The 20,411-nt window shown below is 54.3% G+C and overlaps 2 protein-coding genes across 7 annotated transcripts in view; both read left to right on the top strand.

Annotated features, from left to right (window-relative positions):
• LRRC8A (leucine rich repeat containing 8 VRAC subunit A) overlaps positions 1–7,618 on the top strand; it is a 28,187-nt gene extending 20,569 nt beyond the window's left edge. For 4 of the 5 annotated variants that reach the window (XM_054584259.1, XM_054584260.1, XM_054584263.1 and 1 more), the window contains one exon: positions 3,453–5,429. In XM_054584259.1, the coding sequence (XP_054440234.1) occupies positions 3,453–3,728 (276 nt within the window). In that variant the 3' untranslated portion in view covers positions 3,729–5,429. Of the gene's footprint in view, positions 1–3,452; positions 5,430–7,492 lie in introns of those variants that run through there. The other variant, XR_008530054.1, reaches the window with a different exon arrangement.
• Positions 7,619–7,978: 360 nt separating this feature from the next.
• On the top strand, positions 7,979–18,474 carry PHYHD1 (phytanoyl-CoA dioxygenase domain containing 1). 2 transcript variants are annotated; one of them, XM_054584257.1, is made up of 11 exons: positions 7,979–8,105; positions 10,055–10,213; positions 13,375–13,450; positions 13,590–13,637; positions 14,563–14,618; positions 14,703–14,765; positions 15,351–15,372; positions 16,590–16,718; positions 16,826–16,942; positions 17,586–17,712; positions 17,820–18,474. In XM_054584257.1, exons 1-11 carry the CDS (start codon positions 8,073–8,075, stop codon positions 17,863–17,865), a joined length of 876 nt encoding a protein of 291 aa, XP_054440232.1. In that variant the 5' UTR covers positions 7,979–8,072; the 3' UTR covers positions 17,866–18,474. The 2 variants fall into 2 exon arrangements, with proteins under 2 accessions (XP_054440232.1, XP_054440233.1); XM_054584258.1 differs by lacking the exon at positions 15,351–15,372 and having other exon boundaries at positions 16,604–16,718.
• The last annotated feature ends 1,937 nt before the right edge of the window (positions 18,475–20,411 follow it).

The raw sequence follows: 20,411 nt of genomic DNA, 5'->3' as shown, positions 1-20,411 counted from the left end.
TTAAGTTGGAGCCCCTCCCCATCCTCAGAGGCCTGGTGGTTCCTTGTGGGCCACCCTTGGCCTGCAGTTCGAAAGGCAGGGCTGGGTATGGCCCAGCCCATGCCCTTGACTGCTGTTCTCCCAGGTTTAAACTCATTATAAGGGGTACCTGGACAGAGCAGGCATTCTTTTGTCCACTCATTCATTTATTCGTTCATTCGCTGATTGATTTGGCGTATGTTTTTTGAGTACTCCTAGCCTGGAGGTACTGGGGACACAAGGACAAACAAGGCCCATAGCTGCCCATCCTGAGCTCACTGTCCTGTGGGGAAAGAAAATAAATGTGGTGTGACAAGAGCTATGCTGGGGCCTGAGGCTCCTGGAGCACAGAGTGGCCTCAACACAGACTAACACAGGGCTGGCGGGCCTCCTGGAGGAAGAACGTTTCCTCTGGCCTGCAGGATGGGGAGGAGTTAGTCAGGCGAGAGGAAGGGAGAAGTTTAGCGGTCTGTCCCTGCTGTAACTGAAAGCGGGAGGGAGAAGCAGTGAGCCACCCCTGGAATTTGGACTTTGCCCTGAAGGGTTAGCAGGAGCATCCCGGTCTTCCCAGTTCTCTTTCCACAACCACACTTTGTTTATTTCATGTCCATTCTTCTTACCAGGCCATAAACTCTCAGGACAGGGAGATCGCTCTGGCTGCATGTGGGGGCGGAGGGGGCAAAGCGAGCCGTCAGGAGCTGATGGAAACCTGTGTACAGGCACAGGTGGGGGGGGGGGGGGGGCGTGCCTGCACTGGCAGAGCCGCCAGGGATGGGGAGACACGGGGCATCCACGAGACCTTGGAGGTAGAACCCACAGGATGGGGGCTGGGTTGGAAGGGGGGAGGAGGGAGCAGTCAAGTGACTCAAGGTTTCTCACCTGGCTGCCTGGGTAGATGAATGGGCATGGAGACAGGACGTGGGAGGAGGCACAGGTTTTCAGAGGGGATATTTTATGTCCCGTGTTGGGTGTCTGGAGCCCTGTGACGTCCAAGAGACCATGTTGAATCCGCCTAAAGCTCAAGGTGTCATCACCCCAGGGCTCATGGGTGACAGGGATCCTTGGCAGGGGATCCTCACCAGGGAGAGAGGACGGACAGGGAAAGAAAGAAGTCTGGCTGGAGGATTCAGGATGGACTGTGGAAGAGCGAGGCCAGGCAGGGTTCATGGCGCGTGAGGGAGTCAGGTGAACGGAGAACGGCTTGGGTCCAGTGGATTAGGAGTGACAGTTGGTGACTTTGGCCAGGAAGTTTCAGGGGTGGATGGGGAGGAAGCTGGATCACAGTGGGCTAAAGAGACATGGCCTCCTTCCAGGTATTGGTTGGGGAGGTTGGAGAATGATGGAGTAGCCCCAGAGGCTCCCGGGAGGTTGTCTTTTCCAACGATCAGGTAGACGAGGCCACTTCTGTGCTGACTGGGGAGTCACTGAGGTCCCTGAGGAGGTGGGACGGAGTAGGACTGGGGGAGATGCAAACTTTAAGCCTTCAGTGGGCAGGTGACATCTCGGGAAGAAGGACACATCCAAAGGACAGGTGTGGCCATGGTGGGGCCCTGAGCCACTGAAGGCACCTTTTTGTCTCCAGAGAGAGCTTGCTGGCTGGGGCGGGGATTTCAGGGAGGGAGCTCTGCATGTGAGCCCGGCTCTGCCCCTCATTGACCGCAGCCTTTCCTGCTGCTCCAACCCTGTCTTTGTCATCAGAGGGAGCCCTTGTGGGCCACTGTCATCAGGATGGGGCGTCTGGGAGGCTCTTGCCCTCAGGGTGGCTGGAGCCCATGTCCCATCTGCGCTCCCACCTTCATGCCCCTGAACTTGCTTGGCCCAGCTAACCTGACCGTGGGCACAGCAGTGGCAGTTTTGGAAGCACATGTCAGGAGTCTTTTTAAAATTGGCCACAGTGCCCCTCATAGCATGGCCTCTGCCCAGCCACAGCCTCATTGATTCCTCTGTCCGGAAGGACAAGCTCCTGACCAGAAATGAGCATCCTCTTCCAAAAATGGCCGGCGAGAGCAGGAGCCCATGAGGCAGAGGTCCAGGTCTGCCAGAGGTCCCCGCCAAGAGGCCTTTCTAGTCCAGCCTTTTTATCCTCCAGATGGGGAGGCTGAGTCCCAGGGAGGGCAAGGGTCTTTCCTGGGGTGGCACTGCCCGCTTGCGCCGTCTTTGGCAGACTGGGACACCAGTGGGCTCCGCGTCAGAGGAAGCCAGGCGTACACCCCCCTCGCCCCTTTCTGGCTCTGCAATGTCCTGTTTCACTTCTCCAGCCCTTGGCCTCCTCAGCGGGAAAATGGGGACAGTGACAGAGCAACCTCATAGCTGGCAGGATCCCTCCTGCCCATCACATCTGAAGTAGGTCGTTTCAGGACAGATTGACTCAATAAGAACTCATGTTGGTAGCTGACACTTGCAGAAGGGCAGGGAAGAAGCTGGCACTAGAGAGCTCTTCCTGGGTGCCGGGAGACAGCGTGTCCCCACCCGGGGCCCCTGTTCACCCCTTGTTCCACCAACAGTGCATGCACTTAGCAGAGCATGTGTTGAACCAGGTTCAAATCTTGACTCTACCACTTTCCAGCTGTGAACCACTGGCAAGTTAGCTTTTCTAGGGCCTCAGTTACCCCATCTGAAAAATGGGACGAGTGTTTGCAGAATATCTAGGTAGTTCCAAGAGCTAAAAGAGTTCATAGTCTCAGTGCTCAGAACTGAAGCCAGCCTGTATAGTAAGCTACTAACGGGTGTTGCCCATTTTTCTAATTTTGCAAAGTCAGAAGAAGGGGACTCTGAATGGCCACTACTGAGCTCCATGCCTCACGAACAGTCTGACTTGACTGATGAGGAAACTGAGGCTCCAGGAAAGAGAAGTGAGACAGCTTGAATTGTCACTCCTATTGGCAAGCTCTCCCAGTTCTCAGCAACGATTAGGGGTTGGGGTTTTCTCAGCATGCTGCTCTGCTTCCATAAAATGTCCTTACACCAGAGAGGACCAACAGCCAGGCTCCCAGTGAGCTCCGGGCAGTGGAGGAGCGGGTGCGGTTGATAGTGGCTGGCTAGTGCCATGTGTGGGAGACAGTGGGGAACAAGGTGGACCCAGGCCTGTCCTCTCAGAGCCCACAGTTCCGCATGGCAGGTGATCAAGCAGTTTCACCATCGAGAGAGCAGTGCTGTTGGGGACACGTGGGTGCCATCGATTACCCAGGAGGTCAGGGAAGGCTTTGCAGAGGATGTGACTACCGGGCTGAGACCTAACATGCAGGTGGAAGTGAGCCAGGCTCTGGCCCAGATTGTGCTCATGTTGGGGCCCTAGGGAGCTGAATATACCTCAGAGAAGGTGCCAGTGCCCCGGGGAGGGGGACAGGGAGGGAAGGGAAAGGAGGCCTCAGACCTCGAGGCCCTCAGGCCGAAGCCTGCCCCCCTCACTTTCCCTCCTGCTCCTTCTGCTCCAGATCGAGGCACTGCCCCCAGAGCTCTTCCAGTGCCGGAAGCTGCGGGCCCTGCACCTGGGCAACAACGTGCTGCAGTCGCTGCCCTCGCGGGTGGGCGAGCTCACCAACCTGACGCAGATTGAGCTGCGGGGCAACCGGCTGGAGTGCCTGCCCGTGGAGCTGGGCGAGTGTCCGCTGCTCAAGCGCAGCGGCCTGGTGGTTGAAGAGGACCTGTTCAACACGCTGCCCCCCGAGGTGAAGGAGCGGCTGTGGAGGGCTGACAAGGAGCAGGCCTGAACCGCTGCGGGCTGCCGAGTGCTGGGCTGGCCTGCAGCGGCCGGTGCTGGAGTCACCGAGGGGGCCTCTGGCCCAGGAACCCAGGAACCCTGGGACAACCAGCCCAGCCTCTCGGCCAGCGCAAGAGCCTGGGCTTGGACGTGAGCTGGGCCAGGGTGACAGGACAGTACCTGAGGGGCTGGCCCCTTTTCTCCCTCTGAGACTCAACCCCCAGGGCAGGCGCCTGCTGGGGAGATCAGAGACCTGTAATCTGTCTCAGAGCAGTGTTTGGACAGTTGGCCTCCCCCCAGAGGCCCGCTCTGCCCCGGAGGCTGAGCAGTCGCCAGAGGTCCAGGAAGTCTCTGCAGCTCTCGGTATTTATTTTTCTCCACCTCCCGCCCCCTCCCTCCTGATAACTGACACATTCCCAAGAAAGTTCAGCTCCAATGGGGGTGTTTAAGGAAGGGTGGGCTGTTTTGCTTTTCCTTTTGTGGCGATGCCGCCAGCATTTAGTGCCCACACAGCCTTGAGCAGAGTGGCCCCGGGGGCAGCCGGCTGTGGACGCCGCCCCGCTGGGGCGGGCCAGGCTGGCGTGTGTTGGCACAGCCCGTGGGAGAGCAGGCCGCAGGTGGAATGGCCGGGCCTGGGGCTTGCCTCATCAGTTTTGGAATTTTTTTTTTTAAGTAAAAAATTTTTTTAAGCTTTGAAAATGGAAGGTTTGGGTATTAAAAAGAAAAAACTTAAAAAAAAAAAAGACACTAAAGGCCAGTGAGATGGAGTCTCAGGGTGGGCGCAGAGCGGCAGGACCCTGAGTTGTGTGTCCTTCCTCTAGGGTGTCTTCCGGATCTGGTGCGACCTTGGTCCAGAGTTCTGTTTGTTCTTCTCCTCCCCTCGGGTGGGGACCTGTTTTGTTTTTGGTGTCTTGTTTTCCTTCTCCTCCATGTGTCTTGGCAGGCGCTCATTTCTGTGGCTGTTGGCCAAAGGGAATGTTCTGGAGCTGCCAAGAGGGGAGGAGACTCGGGTTGGCTAATCCCCGGATGAACGGTGCTCCATCCTCCCTGTCCCTCATCACAGTGTTAAAGGAGCCCAGAGGAGCTACCTCGCCCGGACTCTGCTCTCCCACCTCATGTGTCAGGCGTTTGCCCAGTGCCACCACTAGTCTCAGCTGCTCCCATCAGCCGCGTCACCACCTGGTCCTTCAGAACCTGCTGTGGAGGTGGGGCCGCGGGTGGGGAGGTTGGCCCTGGAAAAGCAGGCTGCCCAGGTTTTGGTTCCAGTTTCTGTCCCAGGTGCCTGGTACCCATGGCCCACTCGGCGCCTGGTGGTGAGAAGCCACCTCACTTTAGATCAGTCACCTGGGTCCCCGCCTTAGGTCAACCACTTGGACACTAAGGCACGTTTCAGCGTCTCTTGTCTCGATGACTACGTCTGTTTGTCCATTTGTGTTTTCTGCGTCGTGTCGTTAGATGTAATCCTCAGAAATAGCGCACACTAGCCTCTGACAACCACGAAGCAGTCCGTTCCATGTGGGTCTGAACTTGTAGACTCGGTCAAATATCAAATAAACCCGTCACAGAAAGTAGCCTTTGGAGGTCTCCATGCTGTGGGGGGACCCTTCCCTCAGCTCTCCGAGGCCCACGGGCCCAGTGGACCAGACTGTTGAGTAACCATTTATTGGGCACCTACAAGTAGCAAACTGCACCTCTCACCGCCCCATGCACGTGAGCTGGAAAGAGCACCTGGTGCGTGAGAGGCACCAGCCCGGCCAGGGCTCCCACAGCCAATCCTCTGCTGGCCTAGCCGCCTGTGTTTCGCCCGCGTGAGCTCTGATGGGGGAGGGGAGGCGGCCCTGGAGCGGAAGCCAGTGCTCTCGGGTCGCTGTCCCAGCTCGGCCATCCCTGCATGAAGCTGGGCAGATCCTTCCCCTCCCGTGGCCTCCATGCCCCGGCCTGTACAATGGGAACTCCTCTCTGCTCCCATAGGTTCCTCTGATTCCAACAGCCAGTCCCCAGGGCTCTGCGGAGGTGGCGCTGACCTGACCCTGGGAGGGCCTGACCTGCTCCCAGCCCCTTCGGGAGCCTCTCGAAGGGGCTGGGGCCAAGGACAGGCTCAGGGAGGTGGGCAGAGCTGCCCTCAGCTCAGGCTGTGCTGTTTTGATGTGTGGCCTCAGTGGCCTGGGTGTCCTCACTGGTAGAAGTCAGGGTGGTGCTGGCAGCCTGGCAGGGTTGCTCTGAGGGTGACTCATGAGAATTGTGCAAGTAGGTGGGGTTTTCAGCAGAGTGCCCGATCCCAGTACCCAGTGAAGGATATTTTCCCCCGGACCAGTGAGGCTTGTGCTGGGCCAACATGGGGGCCCGGGACAGCCGTCTTTTGGTGAAGGAGAAAGGGCACTGTGATCTTGGCCGTAGCAATGAGGCCTTACCTGCTGCTGGGGCTCCTCCTCTGGGACAGGCAGAGCCTGTCCTTGCTCCATGGACTCTGACCCCTCTAAGTGACCTTGGACTAAGCCAGGATATTCTTCCTCTCTGCCCCTGACATGGGCTTTCTGATGGGGAGCAGCTGGGCCTGGACCCCCCCCTCCAAGGCCCCTCCTGAGTCTCCACTCCATTGGGAGTGGAGGTCTTCCCCTCATGTCTGGTCCGGCTGCTCCCTCCCACGTCCCACGCCTGCCCCCACCCCAGCCTTGGGGCTGCCCAGGATCCAGAGCAGGTGTGTTTGATCTGGAGCTGGTTAGCTTTTGGAAAGAACAACCACCACCCACCCACTTCTCAAAGTCAGAGCAAAATAAAAGCAAATTGTGGAAGGCCCCCTTCCCCCCAGCATTTGCCACTTAAAACCACAGTGGGGGTCTCTTCTCTGATTACAACAGCAGTTTGGAAAACCTGGGGATGTTCAAAAAATAAAACACCCTCCTATTCTACCCAGAACAGCCTCTGCTAGCCTTTGGTGAATAGTTGGTGGGGCATTCACTAAGTACCAGGCCCTGTGCCAAGTTCTTCATTAGAAGTAAAGTGTTCATCTTCCTCTTCCTAAGAGAGACTTCTGTTATCCCCAAGTTATAGACAGGAAGGTGAGGCCGGGTGGGGACAGAACCCAGTCTGCCTCATCAGGACTCCACTACCCGCCTTTGGTGCGGTTCCTGGGGACCTGTCCACCCAGCATGCTGGACGCGCCCCCTGCTCTGGCGCCTGGCCTGTATTTGCTGGGTGGCTGCACCAGCAGGGGCCAGGACAGCGAGCGAGTCTCGGCTGTATTTCTCCCATGGTTCTGTCTTCTGCCTGCCCTCCTCTCCCAGCCGAATGCTGTGAACCTCTTGTCCCCTAGCCCTCCTGGGGAAGCTGGGACCAAGCAGCTACTCCCAGTGCGGTCGCCCAGAAAACAATTTGACTCTGGGCCAAGGCTCCTGAGGGCTGAGCTGTGTTCCGGAGCTCACTCCTGAGACACTCTGTCCCTCGGCCATTCAGACAGCGTCATTTCAGGGAAGGCCAGCGGCCAGTTTTTCAGTAGCTGAAGCCAGAATGGGCCCCGAAATGGCCCCCAGAATGGCCCGTCAGCTGCTGAGTGGGGTTGGCTAGAAGGGTCGGCATGCATGGGCTGTTCCACACCTCCTGACTTGAGACACCAAATCTCTTGGGCCTGGGGGTGGGGAACAGGAACCGTGGCGCTCGATGCTGAAGACCCAGGCCCCCTCTCCCTAGCCCCTTCCTCCTCCTAAGACCCCCCTGTCTTCTACCTTCCTGTGAGCTGCAGACTGACCTGCACACTCCCTTCCATCGCCCTGCCAGGACCTGGAGTTTTGGAGCTGGAGACTTTCCCTGGAGACTTCTTTTACCTTTGGAATACAAAGCCAGTCAGAGCCAATGTGGTGTGTAGGCCTCCCTTGCATTCCCCCCCGCAAGCAGATGATGCTGGTGGCCCTGGGACTTTGGTTACAATTAGTGGTGGCACACGCGCTGGCGCTCAGGTATTCTCTTGCCTGAGCAGCGTCTTTGCCCAGATACTCCTGGAATTCAACTCCTCGGTGGTACCCAGTAAGCAGCCAGCCGCAGTCTGGAGGGTGGGGGTTGGGCAGGGAGGAGCAGTGGAAAGCACGAAGGAATCAGGAAGGACTAAGCCTGGATTAGCTGGGAAGAAGGACCCAGGCTATAGGGCTGGGGTGGAGGGGGCCTGGACAAATGGGCTCAGCTGGAGGGAGCCCAGGCTGGCCTGGGGCAGGGGAGGGGCGGGGTGAGGCGGGGATTGGGTTTGCTCTGCACCGGCAGTGGTTAAGTCCTTCCAGCCTCCCAGACTCTACCCACTCACCCCTCTGACCTTTCTCCGCTCCAGCCTGAGCACAACACCAGAAGCCACCCCCGGCGGGTCCTCATGGCCTTCCTGAGCCCGGGGCAGCTCCAGAAGGTAGGGGCCTGCATGGTGGGTGCAGGGAGGGTCAGGTAAGAGTGGGAAAACCCTCTGGAGGGCACTGCAAGTACTCCCCCGTCCCACGACCCCGACCCCACCCCCTGCCGTTTTTCAGAAAAGGAAACTGAAGCCTGAGCAGTAGGTTCCCAACCGCCTCTAACTTCTGCACACACAGCCTGGGGTGTCCAGACCACAGGACAGAGTGGGATGGGAATGTGTGTGTCTGTGACCAAAACCCACAATAAAGCACCGGGGTCCGCCAGTCCCTGCCCGGATCCGGGCCTGCGATTCGGGGGCGGGGCCCCTCAGGAGATCTCCCAGAGCCCCGCTTGGGGGGCCCTGTGTGCTTTCAAACACAAAAGACTGACTCACGGGGATCAGAGGGACAGTCTTTAACATGACCCTTGTTGTTGGTTCCTGATGACAAGAGAAGAGTGCAGAAAAATACAGAAAAGCTCGAAGAAGAAAGTTTAAAACCACCCATCAATTCTTACGCTGACACAGTATTTTGGTATACAGCTGTAGAATCTTTTTTTAAGTCCATCCTAATAGCTACGGCTTTCAGCTCATTGAGTGCTTGGCTAGGTTACTAATTATTTGGCTTTTTTTTTTTTTCCCCCCCATCAGGAACATACTTCCATGTCAGTAAATATTTGTCTACCACATGATGTTTTTCAGCTCTGTTGTGTTCCAGACAGACTATACTTTGTTGAACAAAATCCCTTGTGCTAGGCATTCAGGTTATTTCTGATTTATTGCTGTTGTTAAACAAGCCTTGGGGAACACACTCATACATTCATCTTTGCTCCCCTATTTGCCAGTCCTCTAACTTTGTATCTCAAGAATTTTAGCGTGTTTACAGGACCGTGGGTTTGCATAAGTTAGCTGTGGGTGACCCAGTTCCCAAGGGGGCAGTTTCAGCTTGATACTGAGACGAGGACTAAGTTTCCATCGTGCAGCGCTGCCGGGAGACTGAAGCGCCCGTGGTGGGGGGCCATGAATGTCCCAACGTCCCGTGTGTGCACACAAGGCAGAATGGACATCGTGGGGGGTGGAATGGGGTGTCAGTAATGGGAAATCAGACACTTCACAGAGGGTTCAGGGGGCGACTTCAATGCTCCTTTCCAGGTTAAGACTTTATTTATATCTGTAAGCAAACGTGCATTGATTCTTCCCTTATCTTAACAGCCTCAGAGTAAGGGGACTGGAGGCAAGTCAGAGTTAGCCTTGGATATTAACCCCCTTGGCGCCCAGGGTGAAGCCCAGCTGCTTGCACAGCCGGTCGGCCACCCTCCCACCTTCCTTCCATACCCACCCTCGCTCTGCTCCACCGGGTCCTAATTCATGTGTTTCTCCTGAGCCCAGGGGCTTCACATGTCCTGCTGGTCCCCTTAAATGTCACTTCCTCAGGGCTGCCGCCCGGAGACCTCCTGTCCTCCCCATCCGGATCACATTAGACTCTCCTTCCTTTAGTTCCAGCACTGCCCTCTCCCGCCTTGCACTCAGCAGTTTGTAACAGTTTGCTCCCCTGTGTGTTGGTTGCTCCTTGTCTTGCTCCTTTGTTAGACGGTGGGTTCCGGGAAGGCAGGCATCCTGGCTGGCTGGCTCGCTCATTACTGAATCTCCCGGTCCTAAAACCATGTCTGGTAGATAGTAAATGCTCAGTTGATTTTTGCTGAGTAACTGAATGAGGTTGTATTCCCCTGTGACCCAAGCCCAGTGGAGGGGAGGGGAAGGGAAGGACCCCTTGCCTTCCTCCTTCCGTCATTCCGGCCAATACTGATTACTCATCACTGGGTGCCAGATACGGTGGCCAGGGCAGGGGACAGAGCAATGAACAGGACACTTGGTCCTGCCTTCACATGGCTTGGGCGAGGGGCTCAGATCGGTTCTCATGGAGAGCGTCTGAGGGCTGGGGGGAGCCTGAGCCTCCCTCCCGCCTGCAGTTCCGGGAGGATGGATTCCTGGTGCTGGAAGGGTTCTTGTCCGCTGACGAGTGTGTGGCCATGCAGCAGAGGATTGGGGAGATAGTGGCCAAGATGGACGTCCCTCTCCACTGCCGCACAGAGTTTTCCACCCAGGAAGAGGAGCAGCTGCGAGCGCAGGTGGGTGCCGGGGGCAGGTGAGGTTGCTCTCTGGTCTTTGATGGGGGGCAGTCCCCAGCCAGAGCAGCAGCCTGGAAGCCCACGGCTCATTGTGATAACAGGTCAGGCCCCTCGCCTTCAGGGTGCCAGGCTTCAGGCTAAATGCTTTAAGATGCCTGGTTCTTCCATTTTTCACTATGAATGCATATAGTCAGCATTACTGTCTCCATTTGACAGGTGGGGGAAATGGGGCTAGGCTCACTTGCCCCAGGCCACAGGGCTAGTCACTGATAGAGCAAGGATTTGAACCCAGATCTTTGTGAGACCAAATCCATGCTGTTCATGGCCCTCCTGTTCTTCCTCAGGAGTTCTCCAGCCGCAAAAGGGCGGCCTGGTGGCCAGCGGCGCGGAATGAGCCCAGTGATTGCGGTGGACCTACCTGTGTAGGGCTTGTTCCCCGATGAGGCTGGAAGCTCTGCTCGCTTCCCTCCAGTGACCTCATAGGGCTCAGTGCAGATTGGGATGGGGACCTTGAGACGGGATTCTCCCACAGTTTTTTCAGCCATCCCCCAACCCGCTAACGGTTCTCACACTCACGCTGAGGAGCTCCTGCCATCTGGTGGACATAAAGGGAATCACAGTGACTGAAGCCGAGCAACCCACAGGACAGGGACTTCAGAAGGAAAAAGGCACACGGAATCATAATTTCCTCTGAATAGTTTTATTTGTCAGCACTCCAGCCTTCTACGTGGGGATAGAAGAGACGGGGGTCTTGTGTCCAGCGTGACTCAAAGGCTCCTCTGCTGTCCAAGCTGCTTTCTGAGGATGTTGCAGGGACCAGTGGGGGGTGGGGGGAGAACCCGGGAGAAGCAAGAATATGTTTCTTGATTTACAGGATGGGGCAAGAGTTTACAGCTGGGAGTATGCACAACACAGTTTATTCTTGTATTATTACTTATTAATTATTGTATTATTTTCCATACAAACAACTGTCACCCTAATTTTGCCCCACCCTGCATAATGCTTGAGGAGAACTCTGCACAGTGCTTGCTACTCAGTAAATCCTCAATAGTCACTGCTGGTCTTGTGAAAGACTTTAACTTTAAAAGATAGAAAGATGAGGGAGTGGCCTGTCTAATTCACCCAGCTTACCTCCCTCCACATCTCATCATCTTTGAGTTATTTTACAACTCAAGCATGCAGTTAAGTTGCATAGAGCAGATAATAATGCACACATGATATTTGTCTTTAGAAGTGGATATGAACTGGCTAGCAGAATGAAATTATTATTCAGTGCCCTGCACTGGCTACAGTTATTCAGAATGCAGTTATTATTATTGCCCTGTGGAGAATTGAGTTTTGCACCAATTTGTCAATTCGTTTTAGCATTCGTTGCTGCCCACATGGGTGTGGTTCATGGAACTCTCCTGGGAACATCTTACTGGTTCCCTTGTGAATTAATGAGTTAAGTAAAATCTTTGGCACATTTAGCATCATTGTATTTGATATTATTAATGTTGATTTTGCTTCCCTGACTTGTTTTTCCTTCCCTTGATCCTAAAAGTAGGGTTAAGAATGTTGAAAAAATAAACTTTTAGTTTTCAGTGGGGATGTCTTTGAAGGGGTCAGGCAGGTCACCCAAGTTGAGCCTTATAGGCACAGGTCGGGGCATGGCGGGGCTGTGTCCCTGGGAACCCAGGTTGGGGGTCAACGCCACCCACCTCTACTCCACACCACGCAGGAAGGTAAGGAGATGTATATAATGGTGGTCAAGGGTGGCTAAAGCCACAGAAAAATGTGAGGCATCTTCCTGGAGCATCATTTTTATATGATGCTAAGGAATTTTAAACACGATATTAAAATGAAGAAGGAGAGATTATTCAAAAACAGAAAAACATTAGTAATAGCTTCTATTGGGTTGGCCAAAAAGTCTGTATGAGTTTTTCATAAAATAAAAGGCACATTTTTCATTTTCACCAATAACTTTATTGATTTGGATATTTTGAGTATGTCGGCTACCTCCTGCCTGATATAACATTCATTGTTCTCAATTAATGTCTCTGTTTGATCGCTATCCACTTCAACTGGTCTACCCGACTGTGGAGCATTGTCCAGCAAGAAATCTCCAGCACGAAACTTTGAAAACCACTTTTGACACATTCAGTCAGTCATAGCACCTTCTCCATACACTGCACACATCTTTTTTTTGCATTTCAGTTGTGTTTTCACCTTTCTTGAAATAATAAAGCATAATAAGCTGAAAATGTTGCCTATTTTCATCCATTTCAATATTAAAATGGCTACACAAAAATTCACCAATTTTGATGTCTTTTTAAATGCCACTGATATGAAAACTGTCACAATGCAATTTAACAAAATTGATTCAAATGAAGTAAAAGACAACTAAGTGCTACTAGAGCCATCTTACAGAAAAAACCAAATGAACTTTTTGACCAACCCCCATATTTATCAAGCATTTAGCCATGCCCTTGCTGAGTGTTTTCTATTTAGCAGCAGTAGCAATAATAATAATAATAAAAGCAGATATTCACATGTCACTTAACCTCTTTCCAAGGACTGTTCTAGTGCTTTTTTTATATACCCACAACACCTTGTGAGACAGGTACCATGAATAGCCTCTATATTCTATGAGGGAATTAAGCCTCCAGATAGGTCGAGTAATGTGGTCGTGGCCACACAGCCAAGTCAGTGGCAGAGCTGGGATCCAAACCCAAGTATTCTAGCTCCAGGGTCTGTGCTCTCTCTCCTCTGCTCGTAGATTCAGCCTCCACCTGAAGCCTCCAACAAGCCTGAGGAGGTCAGTTCTATTATTAGTCCCCTTTGCAGAGGAGGAAGCTGAGGCTCTGACAGGTGACACAAGTGGCTTAAGGCTCTCTGGGCACCAGGCCTGTTTTATTCTAGCACCTGTTTTGAACCGCACCATATCAAGTGTGAGTCGTGTGATTTACTAAGAGGATTCCGTGAAATTCATGCTTGTAGCTTCTGGCTGTGCTTCCGGGCCCTTGGGTTTCCCGTTCCACCTGCCTCCGTGGGCAGGTTTGGGAAACACCAGAGGGGTCTGAAGCCCTGTGGGTGGGAGCATCTGAGTCCTCTTCCCTCTTGGCCAGGCCCAGCTCTGACCCTGTGACGCTCTCTCAGTCCCTCTGATGTCCCCTCCACAGGGTAGCACAGACTATTTCTTGAGTAGCGGCGACAAGATTCGATTCTTCTTTGAGAAAAGCGTTTTTGATGAGAAAGGTTTGGAGCTGGGGTCCTAGGGGCGGGGGTGCACTGGACTCGGGTATCTGCCCCCAGGGCTGGGGGAGAGCTGTGAGGTCAGCTCCCTGGGAGAGGCTGGACTCCACGTTTCAGCCTTTACCTGTTCCTTGTGCCACAGGAAATTTCCTGGTCCCTCCAGAGAAATCCATCAACAAAATTGGCCACGGTAAGCAAGCACATTGTGGAAAGAGACTGGGTAAACTGAGGCCTGAAGAGTTTAGGGGTGTTACCCAAACCCTGCAGTGAGTTAGTGGCCCAACAAATGGCATTTCTGACTGCAGTGTCCTCTCTGGCCCTGCTCCTCCGCATCTTATGATGCTATCATGTGGCACTAGGAAGAGGGGTCCACAGAGCCCCCCCACAGATGGGCACAGGCAGACCCCTCAGCTCCCTTGGCCTGGGGGTGCTTCCTGGAGCCTCCTGAAGGACACCTAACACATTGACATGGTCCCTGTTCTGAGGCCCCACACCAAGCTAGGAAATCCCCCTCCCCCCTACATTATAACTTATTTTGTAAGCAAGCTTTTTAAGCTTGAAGTTATATTATGGTAGCTTTGTGAAAATTTTATTGTCAAATACATATAACATAAACTTTACGATTGTACCCATTTTGAAGTGGTATTAAGTACATTCAATCCTCCCTTTTTTTTTTTTGAGGTTTATAAGCAACATGTAACACGTCCACCCCTGCCCTTCCCACTTGGTGTAGTAACGACAGAGCAGATAATGAGAAGAGTGGCTTTTTAGTGCACACCCCGAGCTGTGGTTGCACATGAGTTAGCCCTGCGAGTCCTAGGCAGACGGGGAGGTGTCCCATAGAGTAAGTGGCAGTACTGAGATTGCCACCAAACGATGGGCCCCTTGGAGTGCTTTGTCTTCTGAGGAGTGGAGGGAGGCTCTCAGATGGCTGCAATGTCAAGACTAAAGTCTTGGAGGGGATGGGGCCTGGGATGCGGTGACGGTGTTTGTGGGGAAACTCAAGGCACACAAAATCAGCGATGGAGAGGCCTGAGCCTGGATGCCCAGGGCCAGGCATGGGAGGGATGCGTGGGGGCTGGGGGCGAGCCCATCAGCTCACCTTTGTCCCACAGCTCTGCACGCCCATGACCCTGTCTTCAAGTGTGTCACACACTCCCCCAAGGTGCAGGTGAGCCGAGGCGGAGGCAAGGGCGGTAGGCGGGCCGTGCAGGAGTGGGGCTAGGCCAGCAGTGTGACCTCTGCCCTCTTCCAGGCCTTGGCCAGAAGCCTGGGCCTCCAGATGCCCGTGGTGGTGCAGAGCATGTACATCTTTAAGGTGAGCTCCCTGGCCTCCCCAGGCCTCAGTTTATCCTCTGTAAAATGGGCAGAGTGCTTAGCCCAAGCCCCTCCTTACAAGGAGCAGAAACTCTTCCCAAAGGAGTTATTAAGTTGGGGGAAGAACACGTGATACTGGTTTTCCCTGCCTAATGCACCTGGCACTTAGTTGGTGCTCAGTTAAAATTTGCTGGTAAAAGGGAACCCCAGGGACTATGTCCTCACTTCACTGGCTATTACAATGCTCTGCTTCCAGCTTCCAAGGCCCAACTCAGTACCCTCTTCCAAGAAGCCTTTCAGCTCCCTTAGAAAAAGGGACTGGCCTGCGTCTTAGCCTCTCCTGCTGCCCTTCACTTCTGCCTTGTGCATGTGTGTGGTCAGACTGGGGGTGCCGTGTAGGGCAGGGTGGTTTCGCTCTTTGCAGCCCTCCTGGGCCTGGCGCACAGTAGGTGCCCGTAGATGGGCGCCGAGGTGAAATCCTTGGAGATAGACACCTGTGGCCAGGGCAGAGCTTCCCACAAGATTCAGAGCGGGCCCAGCCCCATCCTGCCCTCTGGCCTCATCTGGCCCTTCCTCTCTCTTGCAGCAACCTCACTTTGGCGGCGAAGGTGAGCCCAGGACAGACTATAGGCCGAGCAAAGGCGATCTGGGATGTTAGTGGTTGTTGGGTCTTTGGTGGGAGGGAAGGGGCTGCCACAATGTCCGGAGGCTGGGCAGGGGCAGTCACCTTCTGCTCCTTCCGGAAGAATGGATTGGGAGGGCGTCCTGGGTCCCTCAGCACAGTGGTTCCCGAACCTGGCTGCAACTCCTAACTGGTTAAAAATACAGGTTCCTGGGCCCCATCCCCCAAGCTCATGAGTAAGGCTGCCAGGGCCTGGGAAGCTGTATTTTAACAAGCTCCTTGGAAGATTGAGTCAGCATAGAAATTGGTGATCTAATTCCAGCCCCACCGGAGGCACCGACATCCTTTATGGCCTCCCTCGTGGGCGATTCCACTTCTGCTCACATACCTCCAGTGGCAGGGAGCTCATCCCCTCCCCGCGGCCCTTTCCTTCCTCACATGTGCCCAAGCTGGCCTTCTTGTGACCACCCTCCTCCTCCCCCCATTTAGTCAGAGGATGGTGTCTGAAGGGATGGCTGTCTTCTCCCCAAGTCCAGCACCCCCACTTCCTTCAGCCACTCCTCCTCCAAGCATTTGAAACACCCACCATTAGGACATCCCCCTCTGGACAGTGTCCGTGTTCTCATGTCCCCTTTAAAGTTTGGTGCTGAGAAAACACACAGTTCCCCTGGAAGGAAGGTGGTGACAGTAGCACCCCCTTTACTTGGTTGTTAACAGACAAAGTTCTCTTGGTCAGCAGCCCTCCATTCTGGCCGGACCCTAGCATCATGGAGAGAGGTGTTTGTGGGTGCTTGGTCGGCTGTCCCCCTAATTTTGCACTCAACTCCCCAGTCTTACACCACTGGGTGAATCATCTGGTGACTGGAGGTGCTTGTCCCTGGGTAGGACAGTGGCCTAAGTTACCTGGCTGGAATTAAACAACAGCAGCTACTTTTTGGCAAGTAATTTCAATGTTCGTCCCATGCCGGCACTTTTCGCGCCTCATGGAATCCTCCAGGAACACCATGAGGCAGATGATTGTTGGGGCTGCTTTACCATTTAGGAGACTGAAGCTTTGAGAAGCGGGATCTCTTGTTCCGAGTTCCTGGGCCAGGAACTGGTGGATCCTAACTGATCATGGGCAGTCTGGGCCTGGAGGGCGTGGGGAACAAGGCCCCGGGGAAGTGGGGCGGGGCCTCTCATGCCCGGGTGGGCCTGCCTCAGTCTCCCCTCACCAGGATGCCACCTTCCTGTACACGGAGCCCCTGGGCCGGGTGCTGGGCATGTGGATCGCGCTGGAGGATGCCACGCTGGAGAACGGCTGCCTCTGGTTCATCCCTGGCTCCCACACCAGTGAGGACACCTGTCCCTCCCTGCCCACGCACACCCCAGCCGCCATGGGAGAGGGACCCAGAAAAAAAAAAAGAGAGAGAGGCTAAATGCTTCCCCGTGGCCTGCAGGTGGAGTGTCGAGAAGAATGGTCCGGGCCCCAGCTGGCTCGGCACCTGGCACCAGCTTCCTGGGGTCAGAACCAGCCCGGGACGACAGCCTCTTTGTGCCCACTCCAGTGCATAGAGGTAGGCGGCATGCAGAGGGCAGGAAGGCAGGGCCCCGCGGCCATGCCTGTGGGTCTCTGCTTGCTCTGAGCACCCAGCTCACCTGAGGGCGGTGGAGTCACAGGATGAGAGATGGTCAGTCACAGGACACGGGGGAAGTGGGAAGCAGCGGGACTAAAAACAAGGTGTCCCAATCAGGCTGGACTCCAGACTCTGCTACTTCTGGGCTCTTTGGGCAAACGACCGGATCTCTCTGAGCCTCGGTTTCCCCAAGTGGAAAGTGGGGAAGTCAGTGAGATGTCGTATCTAAGATGTTTACACAGAACCTGTGTGGCAGATGCCAACTATTAGTGCCCCCTCTTTCTTTTGGGAAAGGGAAAACTGAGGTCCAACCTAGCATTTAATGGCAAGATCCCAGCTGACCAGCATAGCTTCCGCCTGGCTCTGCGAACACCACAGAAGAGGATGGTCTTGCTGAAGCTTGCCAACGGCATGGCAGAAGGGACCGGATCCTGGGGAACCCATGCCCTGCAGCCCAGCCTCAGCTCTTGGGGAAGGCTGCAGACCCCTGAGCTTTTAGAGAAGGGGATGGAGATGAATAGACAAAAGTGCTTGAGTCTTGGAGGGTCCCATGCCCTTTCCTGACCTGCTGTGTCCCTGCCAGGGGCCCTTGTCCTAATCCATGGAGAAGTGGTGCACAAGAGCGAGCAAAACCTCTCTGACCGCTCACGCCAGGCCTACACTTTCCACCTAATGGAGGCGTCTGGCACCACGTGGAGCCCGGAGAACTGGTAGGTGGCTGGCAGGGTGTGTCTCAGTCTCCTGAAGAGGTTCTGGAGGCTGGGGGGCGGGGGCAGTGATACTGCCACCTCGAGATCATCTCCTCTGTCCTCTGCAGGCTCCAGCCCACAGCCGAGCTGCCCTTCCCCTCGCTGTACACCTAAAGGAAGGCCCCCGCAGGGCTGGGCACTGTCCCCTTCCAGGAAGCTGCGGGCTGCAAGCACCAGCACCTCGCCTGACCGCCCAGCTGCAATGGGGAAGTCACAGCTCCTCCTGGACTTTCCTTCTGCCCAGTGTCTGTGCCCCTCAGTGCTGCAGACAGGCAGGCAAGTGGTGGCAGCGGGAGTCCAGCCGGGCGCCTTTCCCAAGATGCCTCCCTCCTCTCTCCAAAGCAGTGATTTTCAACCTTTTTCATCTCATGGCACAAATAAACTGGTTATTGAAATTTGGAGGCACACCAAAAAAAAAAAAGGTTTTTTGAGGATCTGGGAAAAAAAGGTATAATTTTGATTCGCTCATACCAGACTACTATTGTATTGGCCATTGTCATTTTTTAAATTGAGAATCTAAGAGAAAAGAGGGCCGTGCCCCTGACTAAATAGGGGTGTGTTTTAAAACCCCTTGCAGGGCACCAGTGTGCTCTGCAGCAAACGGGCTGGACACCGCTGCTCCGAAAGGCAGCCTCTCGGCTACAGAGGGGTTCTGGCTACTTCTCTGCCAGCTTCCTTTTGGAACTCTATTACAGTGCAAGACACTGAATAAAAATGACTTCCAAATGCAGCTTCTTGAGCCTTCTTTCCCAAGTACGCTTGTTCTCAAAATGAGGGCCCTGCTCAAAATCATCCGAGGTACCCAGCCTGGCCTGGTGAGGTCCGCGGTTTTCCTAACAGCAAGTCACCCTTAGCAGGCACTTGCTCATTGTGCCAAGAGCTTCCCATTTGTACCTCTCCGAGTCCTCACACTGATGGACCTTTGATGTAGGTGCTCTTACCATCTGTGTTTACAAGCGACATGACCTGTCCAAGTCACACAGCTGTTCAATTGTCAGCAAGCTCAGCCTGACCCAAAGCTTCTAACCCTGGGGATGGGGAAATAGGACCAGGACTGGGAATCCAGTCCCAGATTCTGGTCCTGGCTCTGTGACCAAATAGCTTCCTGGTCTCAGACCAGGCCCTTCCACTCTCTGGACCTGACGAGGGGCTCCATAGGTCCCCTCCTGCTTGGGCATGCTTGGCAGGCACCCAGATGTTTCACAAGAACTACCAAATTCTTGGGCAGGAACACAAAATGCAGTGTACAGATGGTGCTTTGTGGAATTGAGCACCTGAAACCTGTAAAATTTTGTTAACTAGTGTCACCCCAATAAACTGAATAAAAAGGGCAGGGGAGAACTACCAAATCTAGAATCTGTGTAGCCAGCATCTGGCTCAAAGGTTGCAATCAGAGGCTATTAGCTGATTCCAGACCACAGATGTGTTTTGTCTGAGCCTTGGTGTTTTTATAAAAAAAAAAAAAACTTTTTAAAGATTTTGTTTCTTTATGTTTAGAGAGAGGGGAAGGGAGGGAGAGAGAGAGGGAGAGAACCATCGTCCAACCAGTTCCCTCTTGTATGCCCCCAACTGGGGACCTGGCCCAAAACCAAGGCATGTGCCCTGATTGGGAGTCGAACTGTTGACCTTTTAGTTGTGTCAGCAGGCCAGTGCTCAGTCCACTGAGCCACACCAGCCAGGGCTATAAAAACTTTTTAAAATGGGGAGATTTCACCTATCAGATTTCTAAGCTACCTTGAAAGAACAGGTCAACAGCACTGGGCCTATGGTCGAGCCTGCTGACTGGCCGGAGCGGCCTCCTTAGAGGCACGTGTGCTCTTTGCATCTCACTTTTGCATCTTTTTCATCTGTCTGGCCTCAGAGGCCATATGAGTTTGTGGCCTTGATCTCCAGTCCCCACTGCATGCATGGACAAGCCAAGGCCCAGAGGACAGAGTCCTTTCCCAAGGCCACAGCGAGTCGAGGCAAAACTGCTGCTCTTCCCCGACACTTTGCCACCTCCTTTAGCCAGCAGTGGGGAGTCTGAGAGAAGGGGTTTGTCACCTCTCCTTGGAGCCCCCAAAGGAATGTCTCAATACTTTCCTCTGAGGCAAAGGATGTGGCAGTGCTTGCACAAGCTCCCAGAGCTCCACCCCTGGCTTCTGCCTTAGTGGTCAAAGTTTAGCTTCTCTTGCTGCTAGGCCTGTCCCTGCCAGGCTGGGTGAGAAGCAGGGAGAAACCAGCTCCTCTTCCCCAAGCCATTCCTCACATGCAACAAGTCAATCCCACAGCTCCCCTTCAGCAGTTCTTAGCCAAGCACTTCTTCTTGGGTTCACCTCCAAATAAAGCCCAGGTAACTCTGGTCTTCAAGTGCAATCTACAGCCGTTGGCTTGCTCAGAGAATGGCCTTGAGTAATGACACTCTCCCTTGCTGATCAGTCATGATGTGTGGGCTGCGGGCTGGACATCGTACACGCCTCACCTCCCCAGATCCTCACAACACACTGTGAGGTTGCAGGCTGTTATTATTCCCATCTTGCAGACAGCAGAATTGAAGCCCACAGTGCTTAAGCTACTCATACAGTTAAGCGGTACAACCAAGGATTGACCAGTTTAGTTTGACACAGAACCTTAAGTGTTAACCATTATGCAACATGGTCTCCAGTGTCCACTCTGGCCAC

This window comes from Pteronotus mesoamericanus, unplaced genomic scaffold, assembly GCF_021234165.1.
Source record: "Pteronotus mesoamericanus isolate MK-2021 breed Mesoamerican mustached bat unplaced genomic scaffold, CSHL_Meso_final contig_78, whole genome shotgun sequence".
NCBI classification, from domain to species: Eukaryota; Metazoa; Chordata; class Mammalia; order Chiroptera; family Mormoopidae; genus Pteronotus; species Pteronotus mesoamericanus.
The sequence above is the reverse complement of the archived record's forward strand: the minus strand, read 5'-3'. Positions and strand labels throughout refer to the sequence as shown.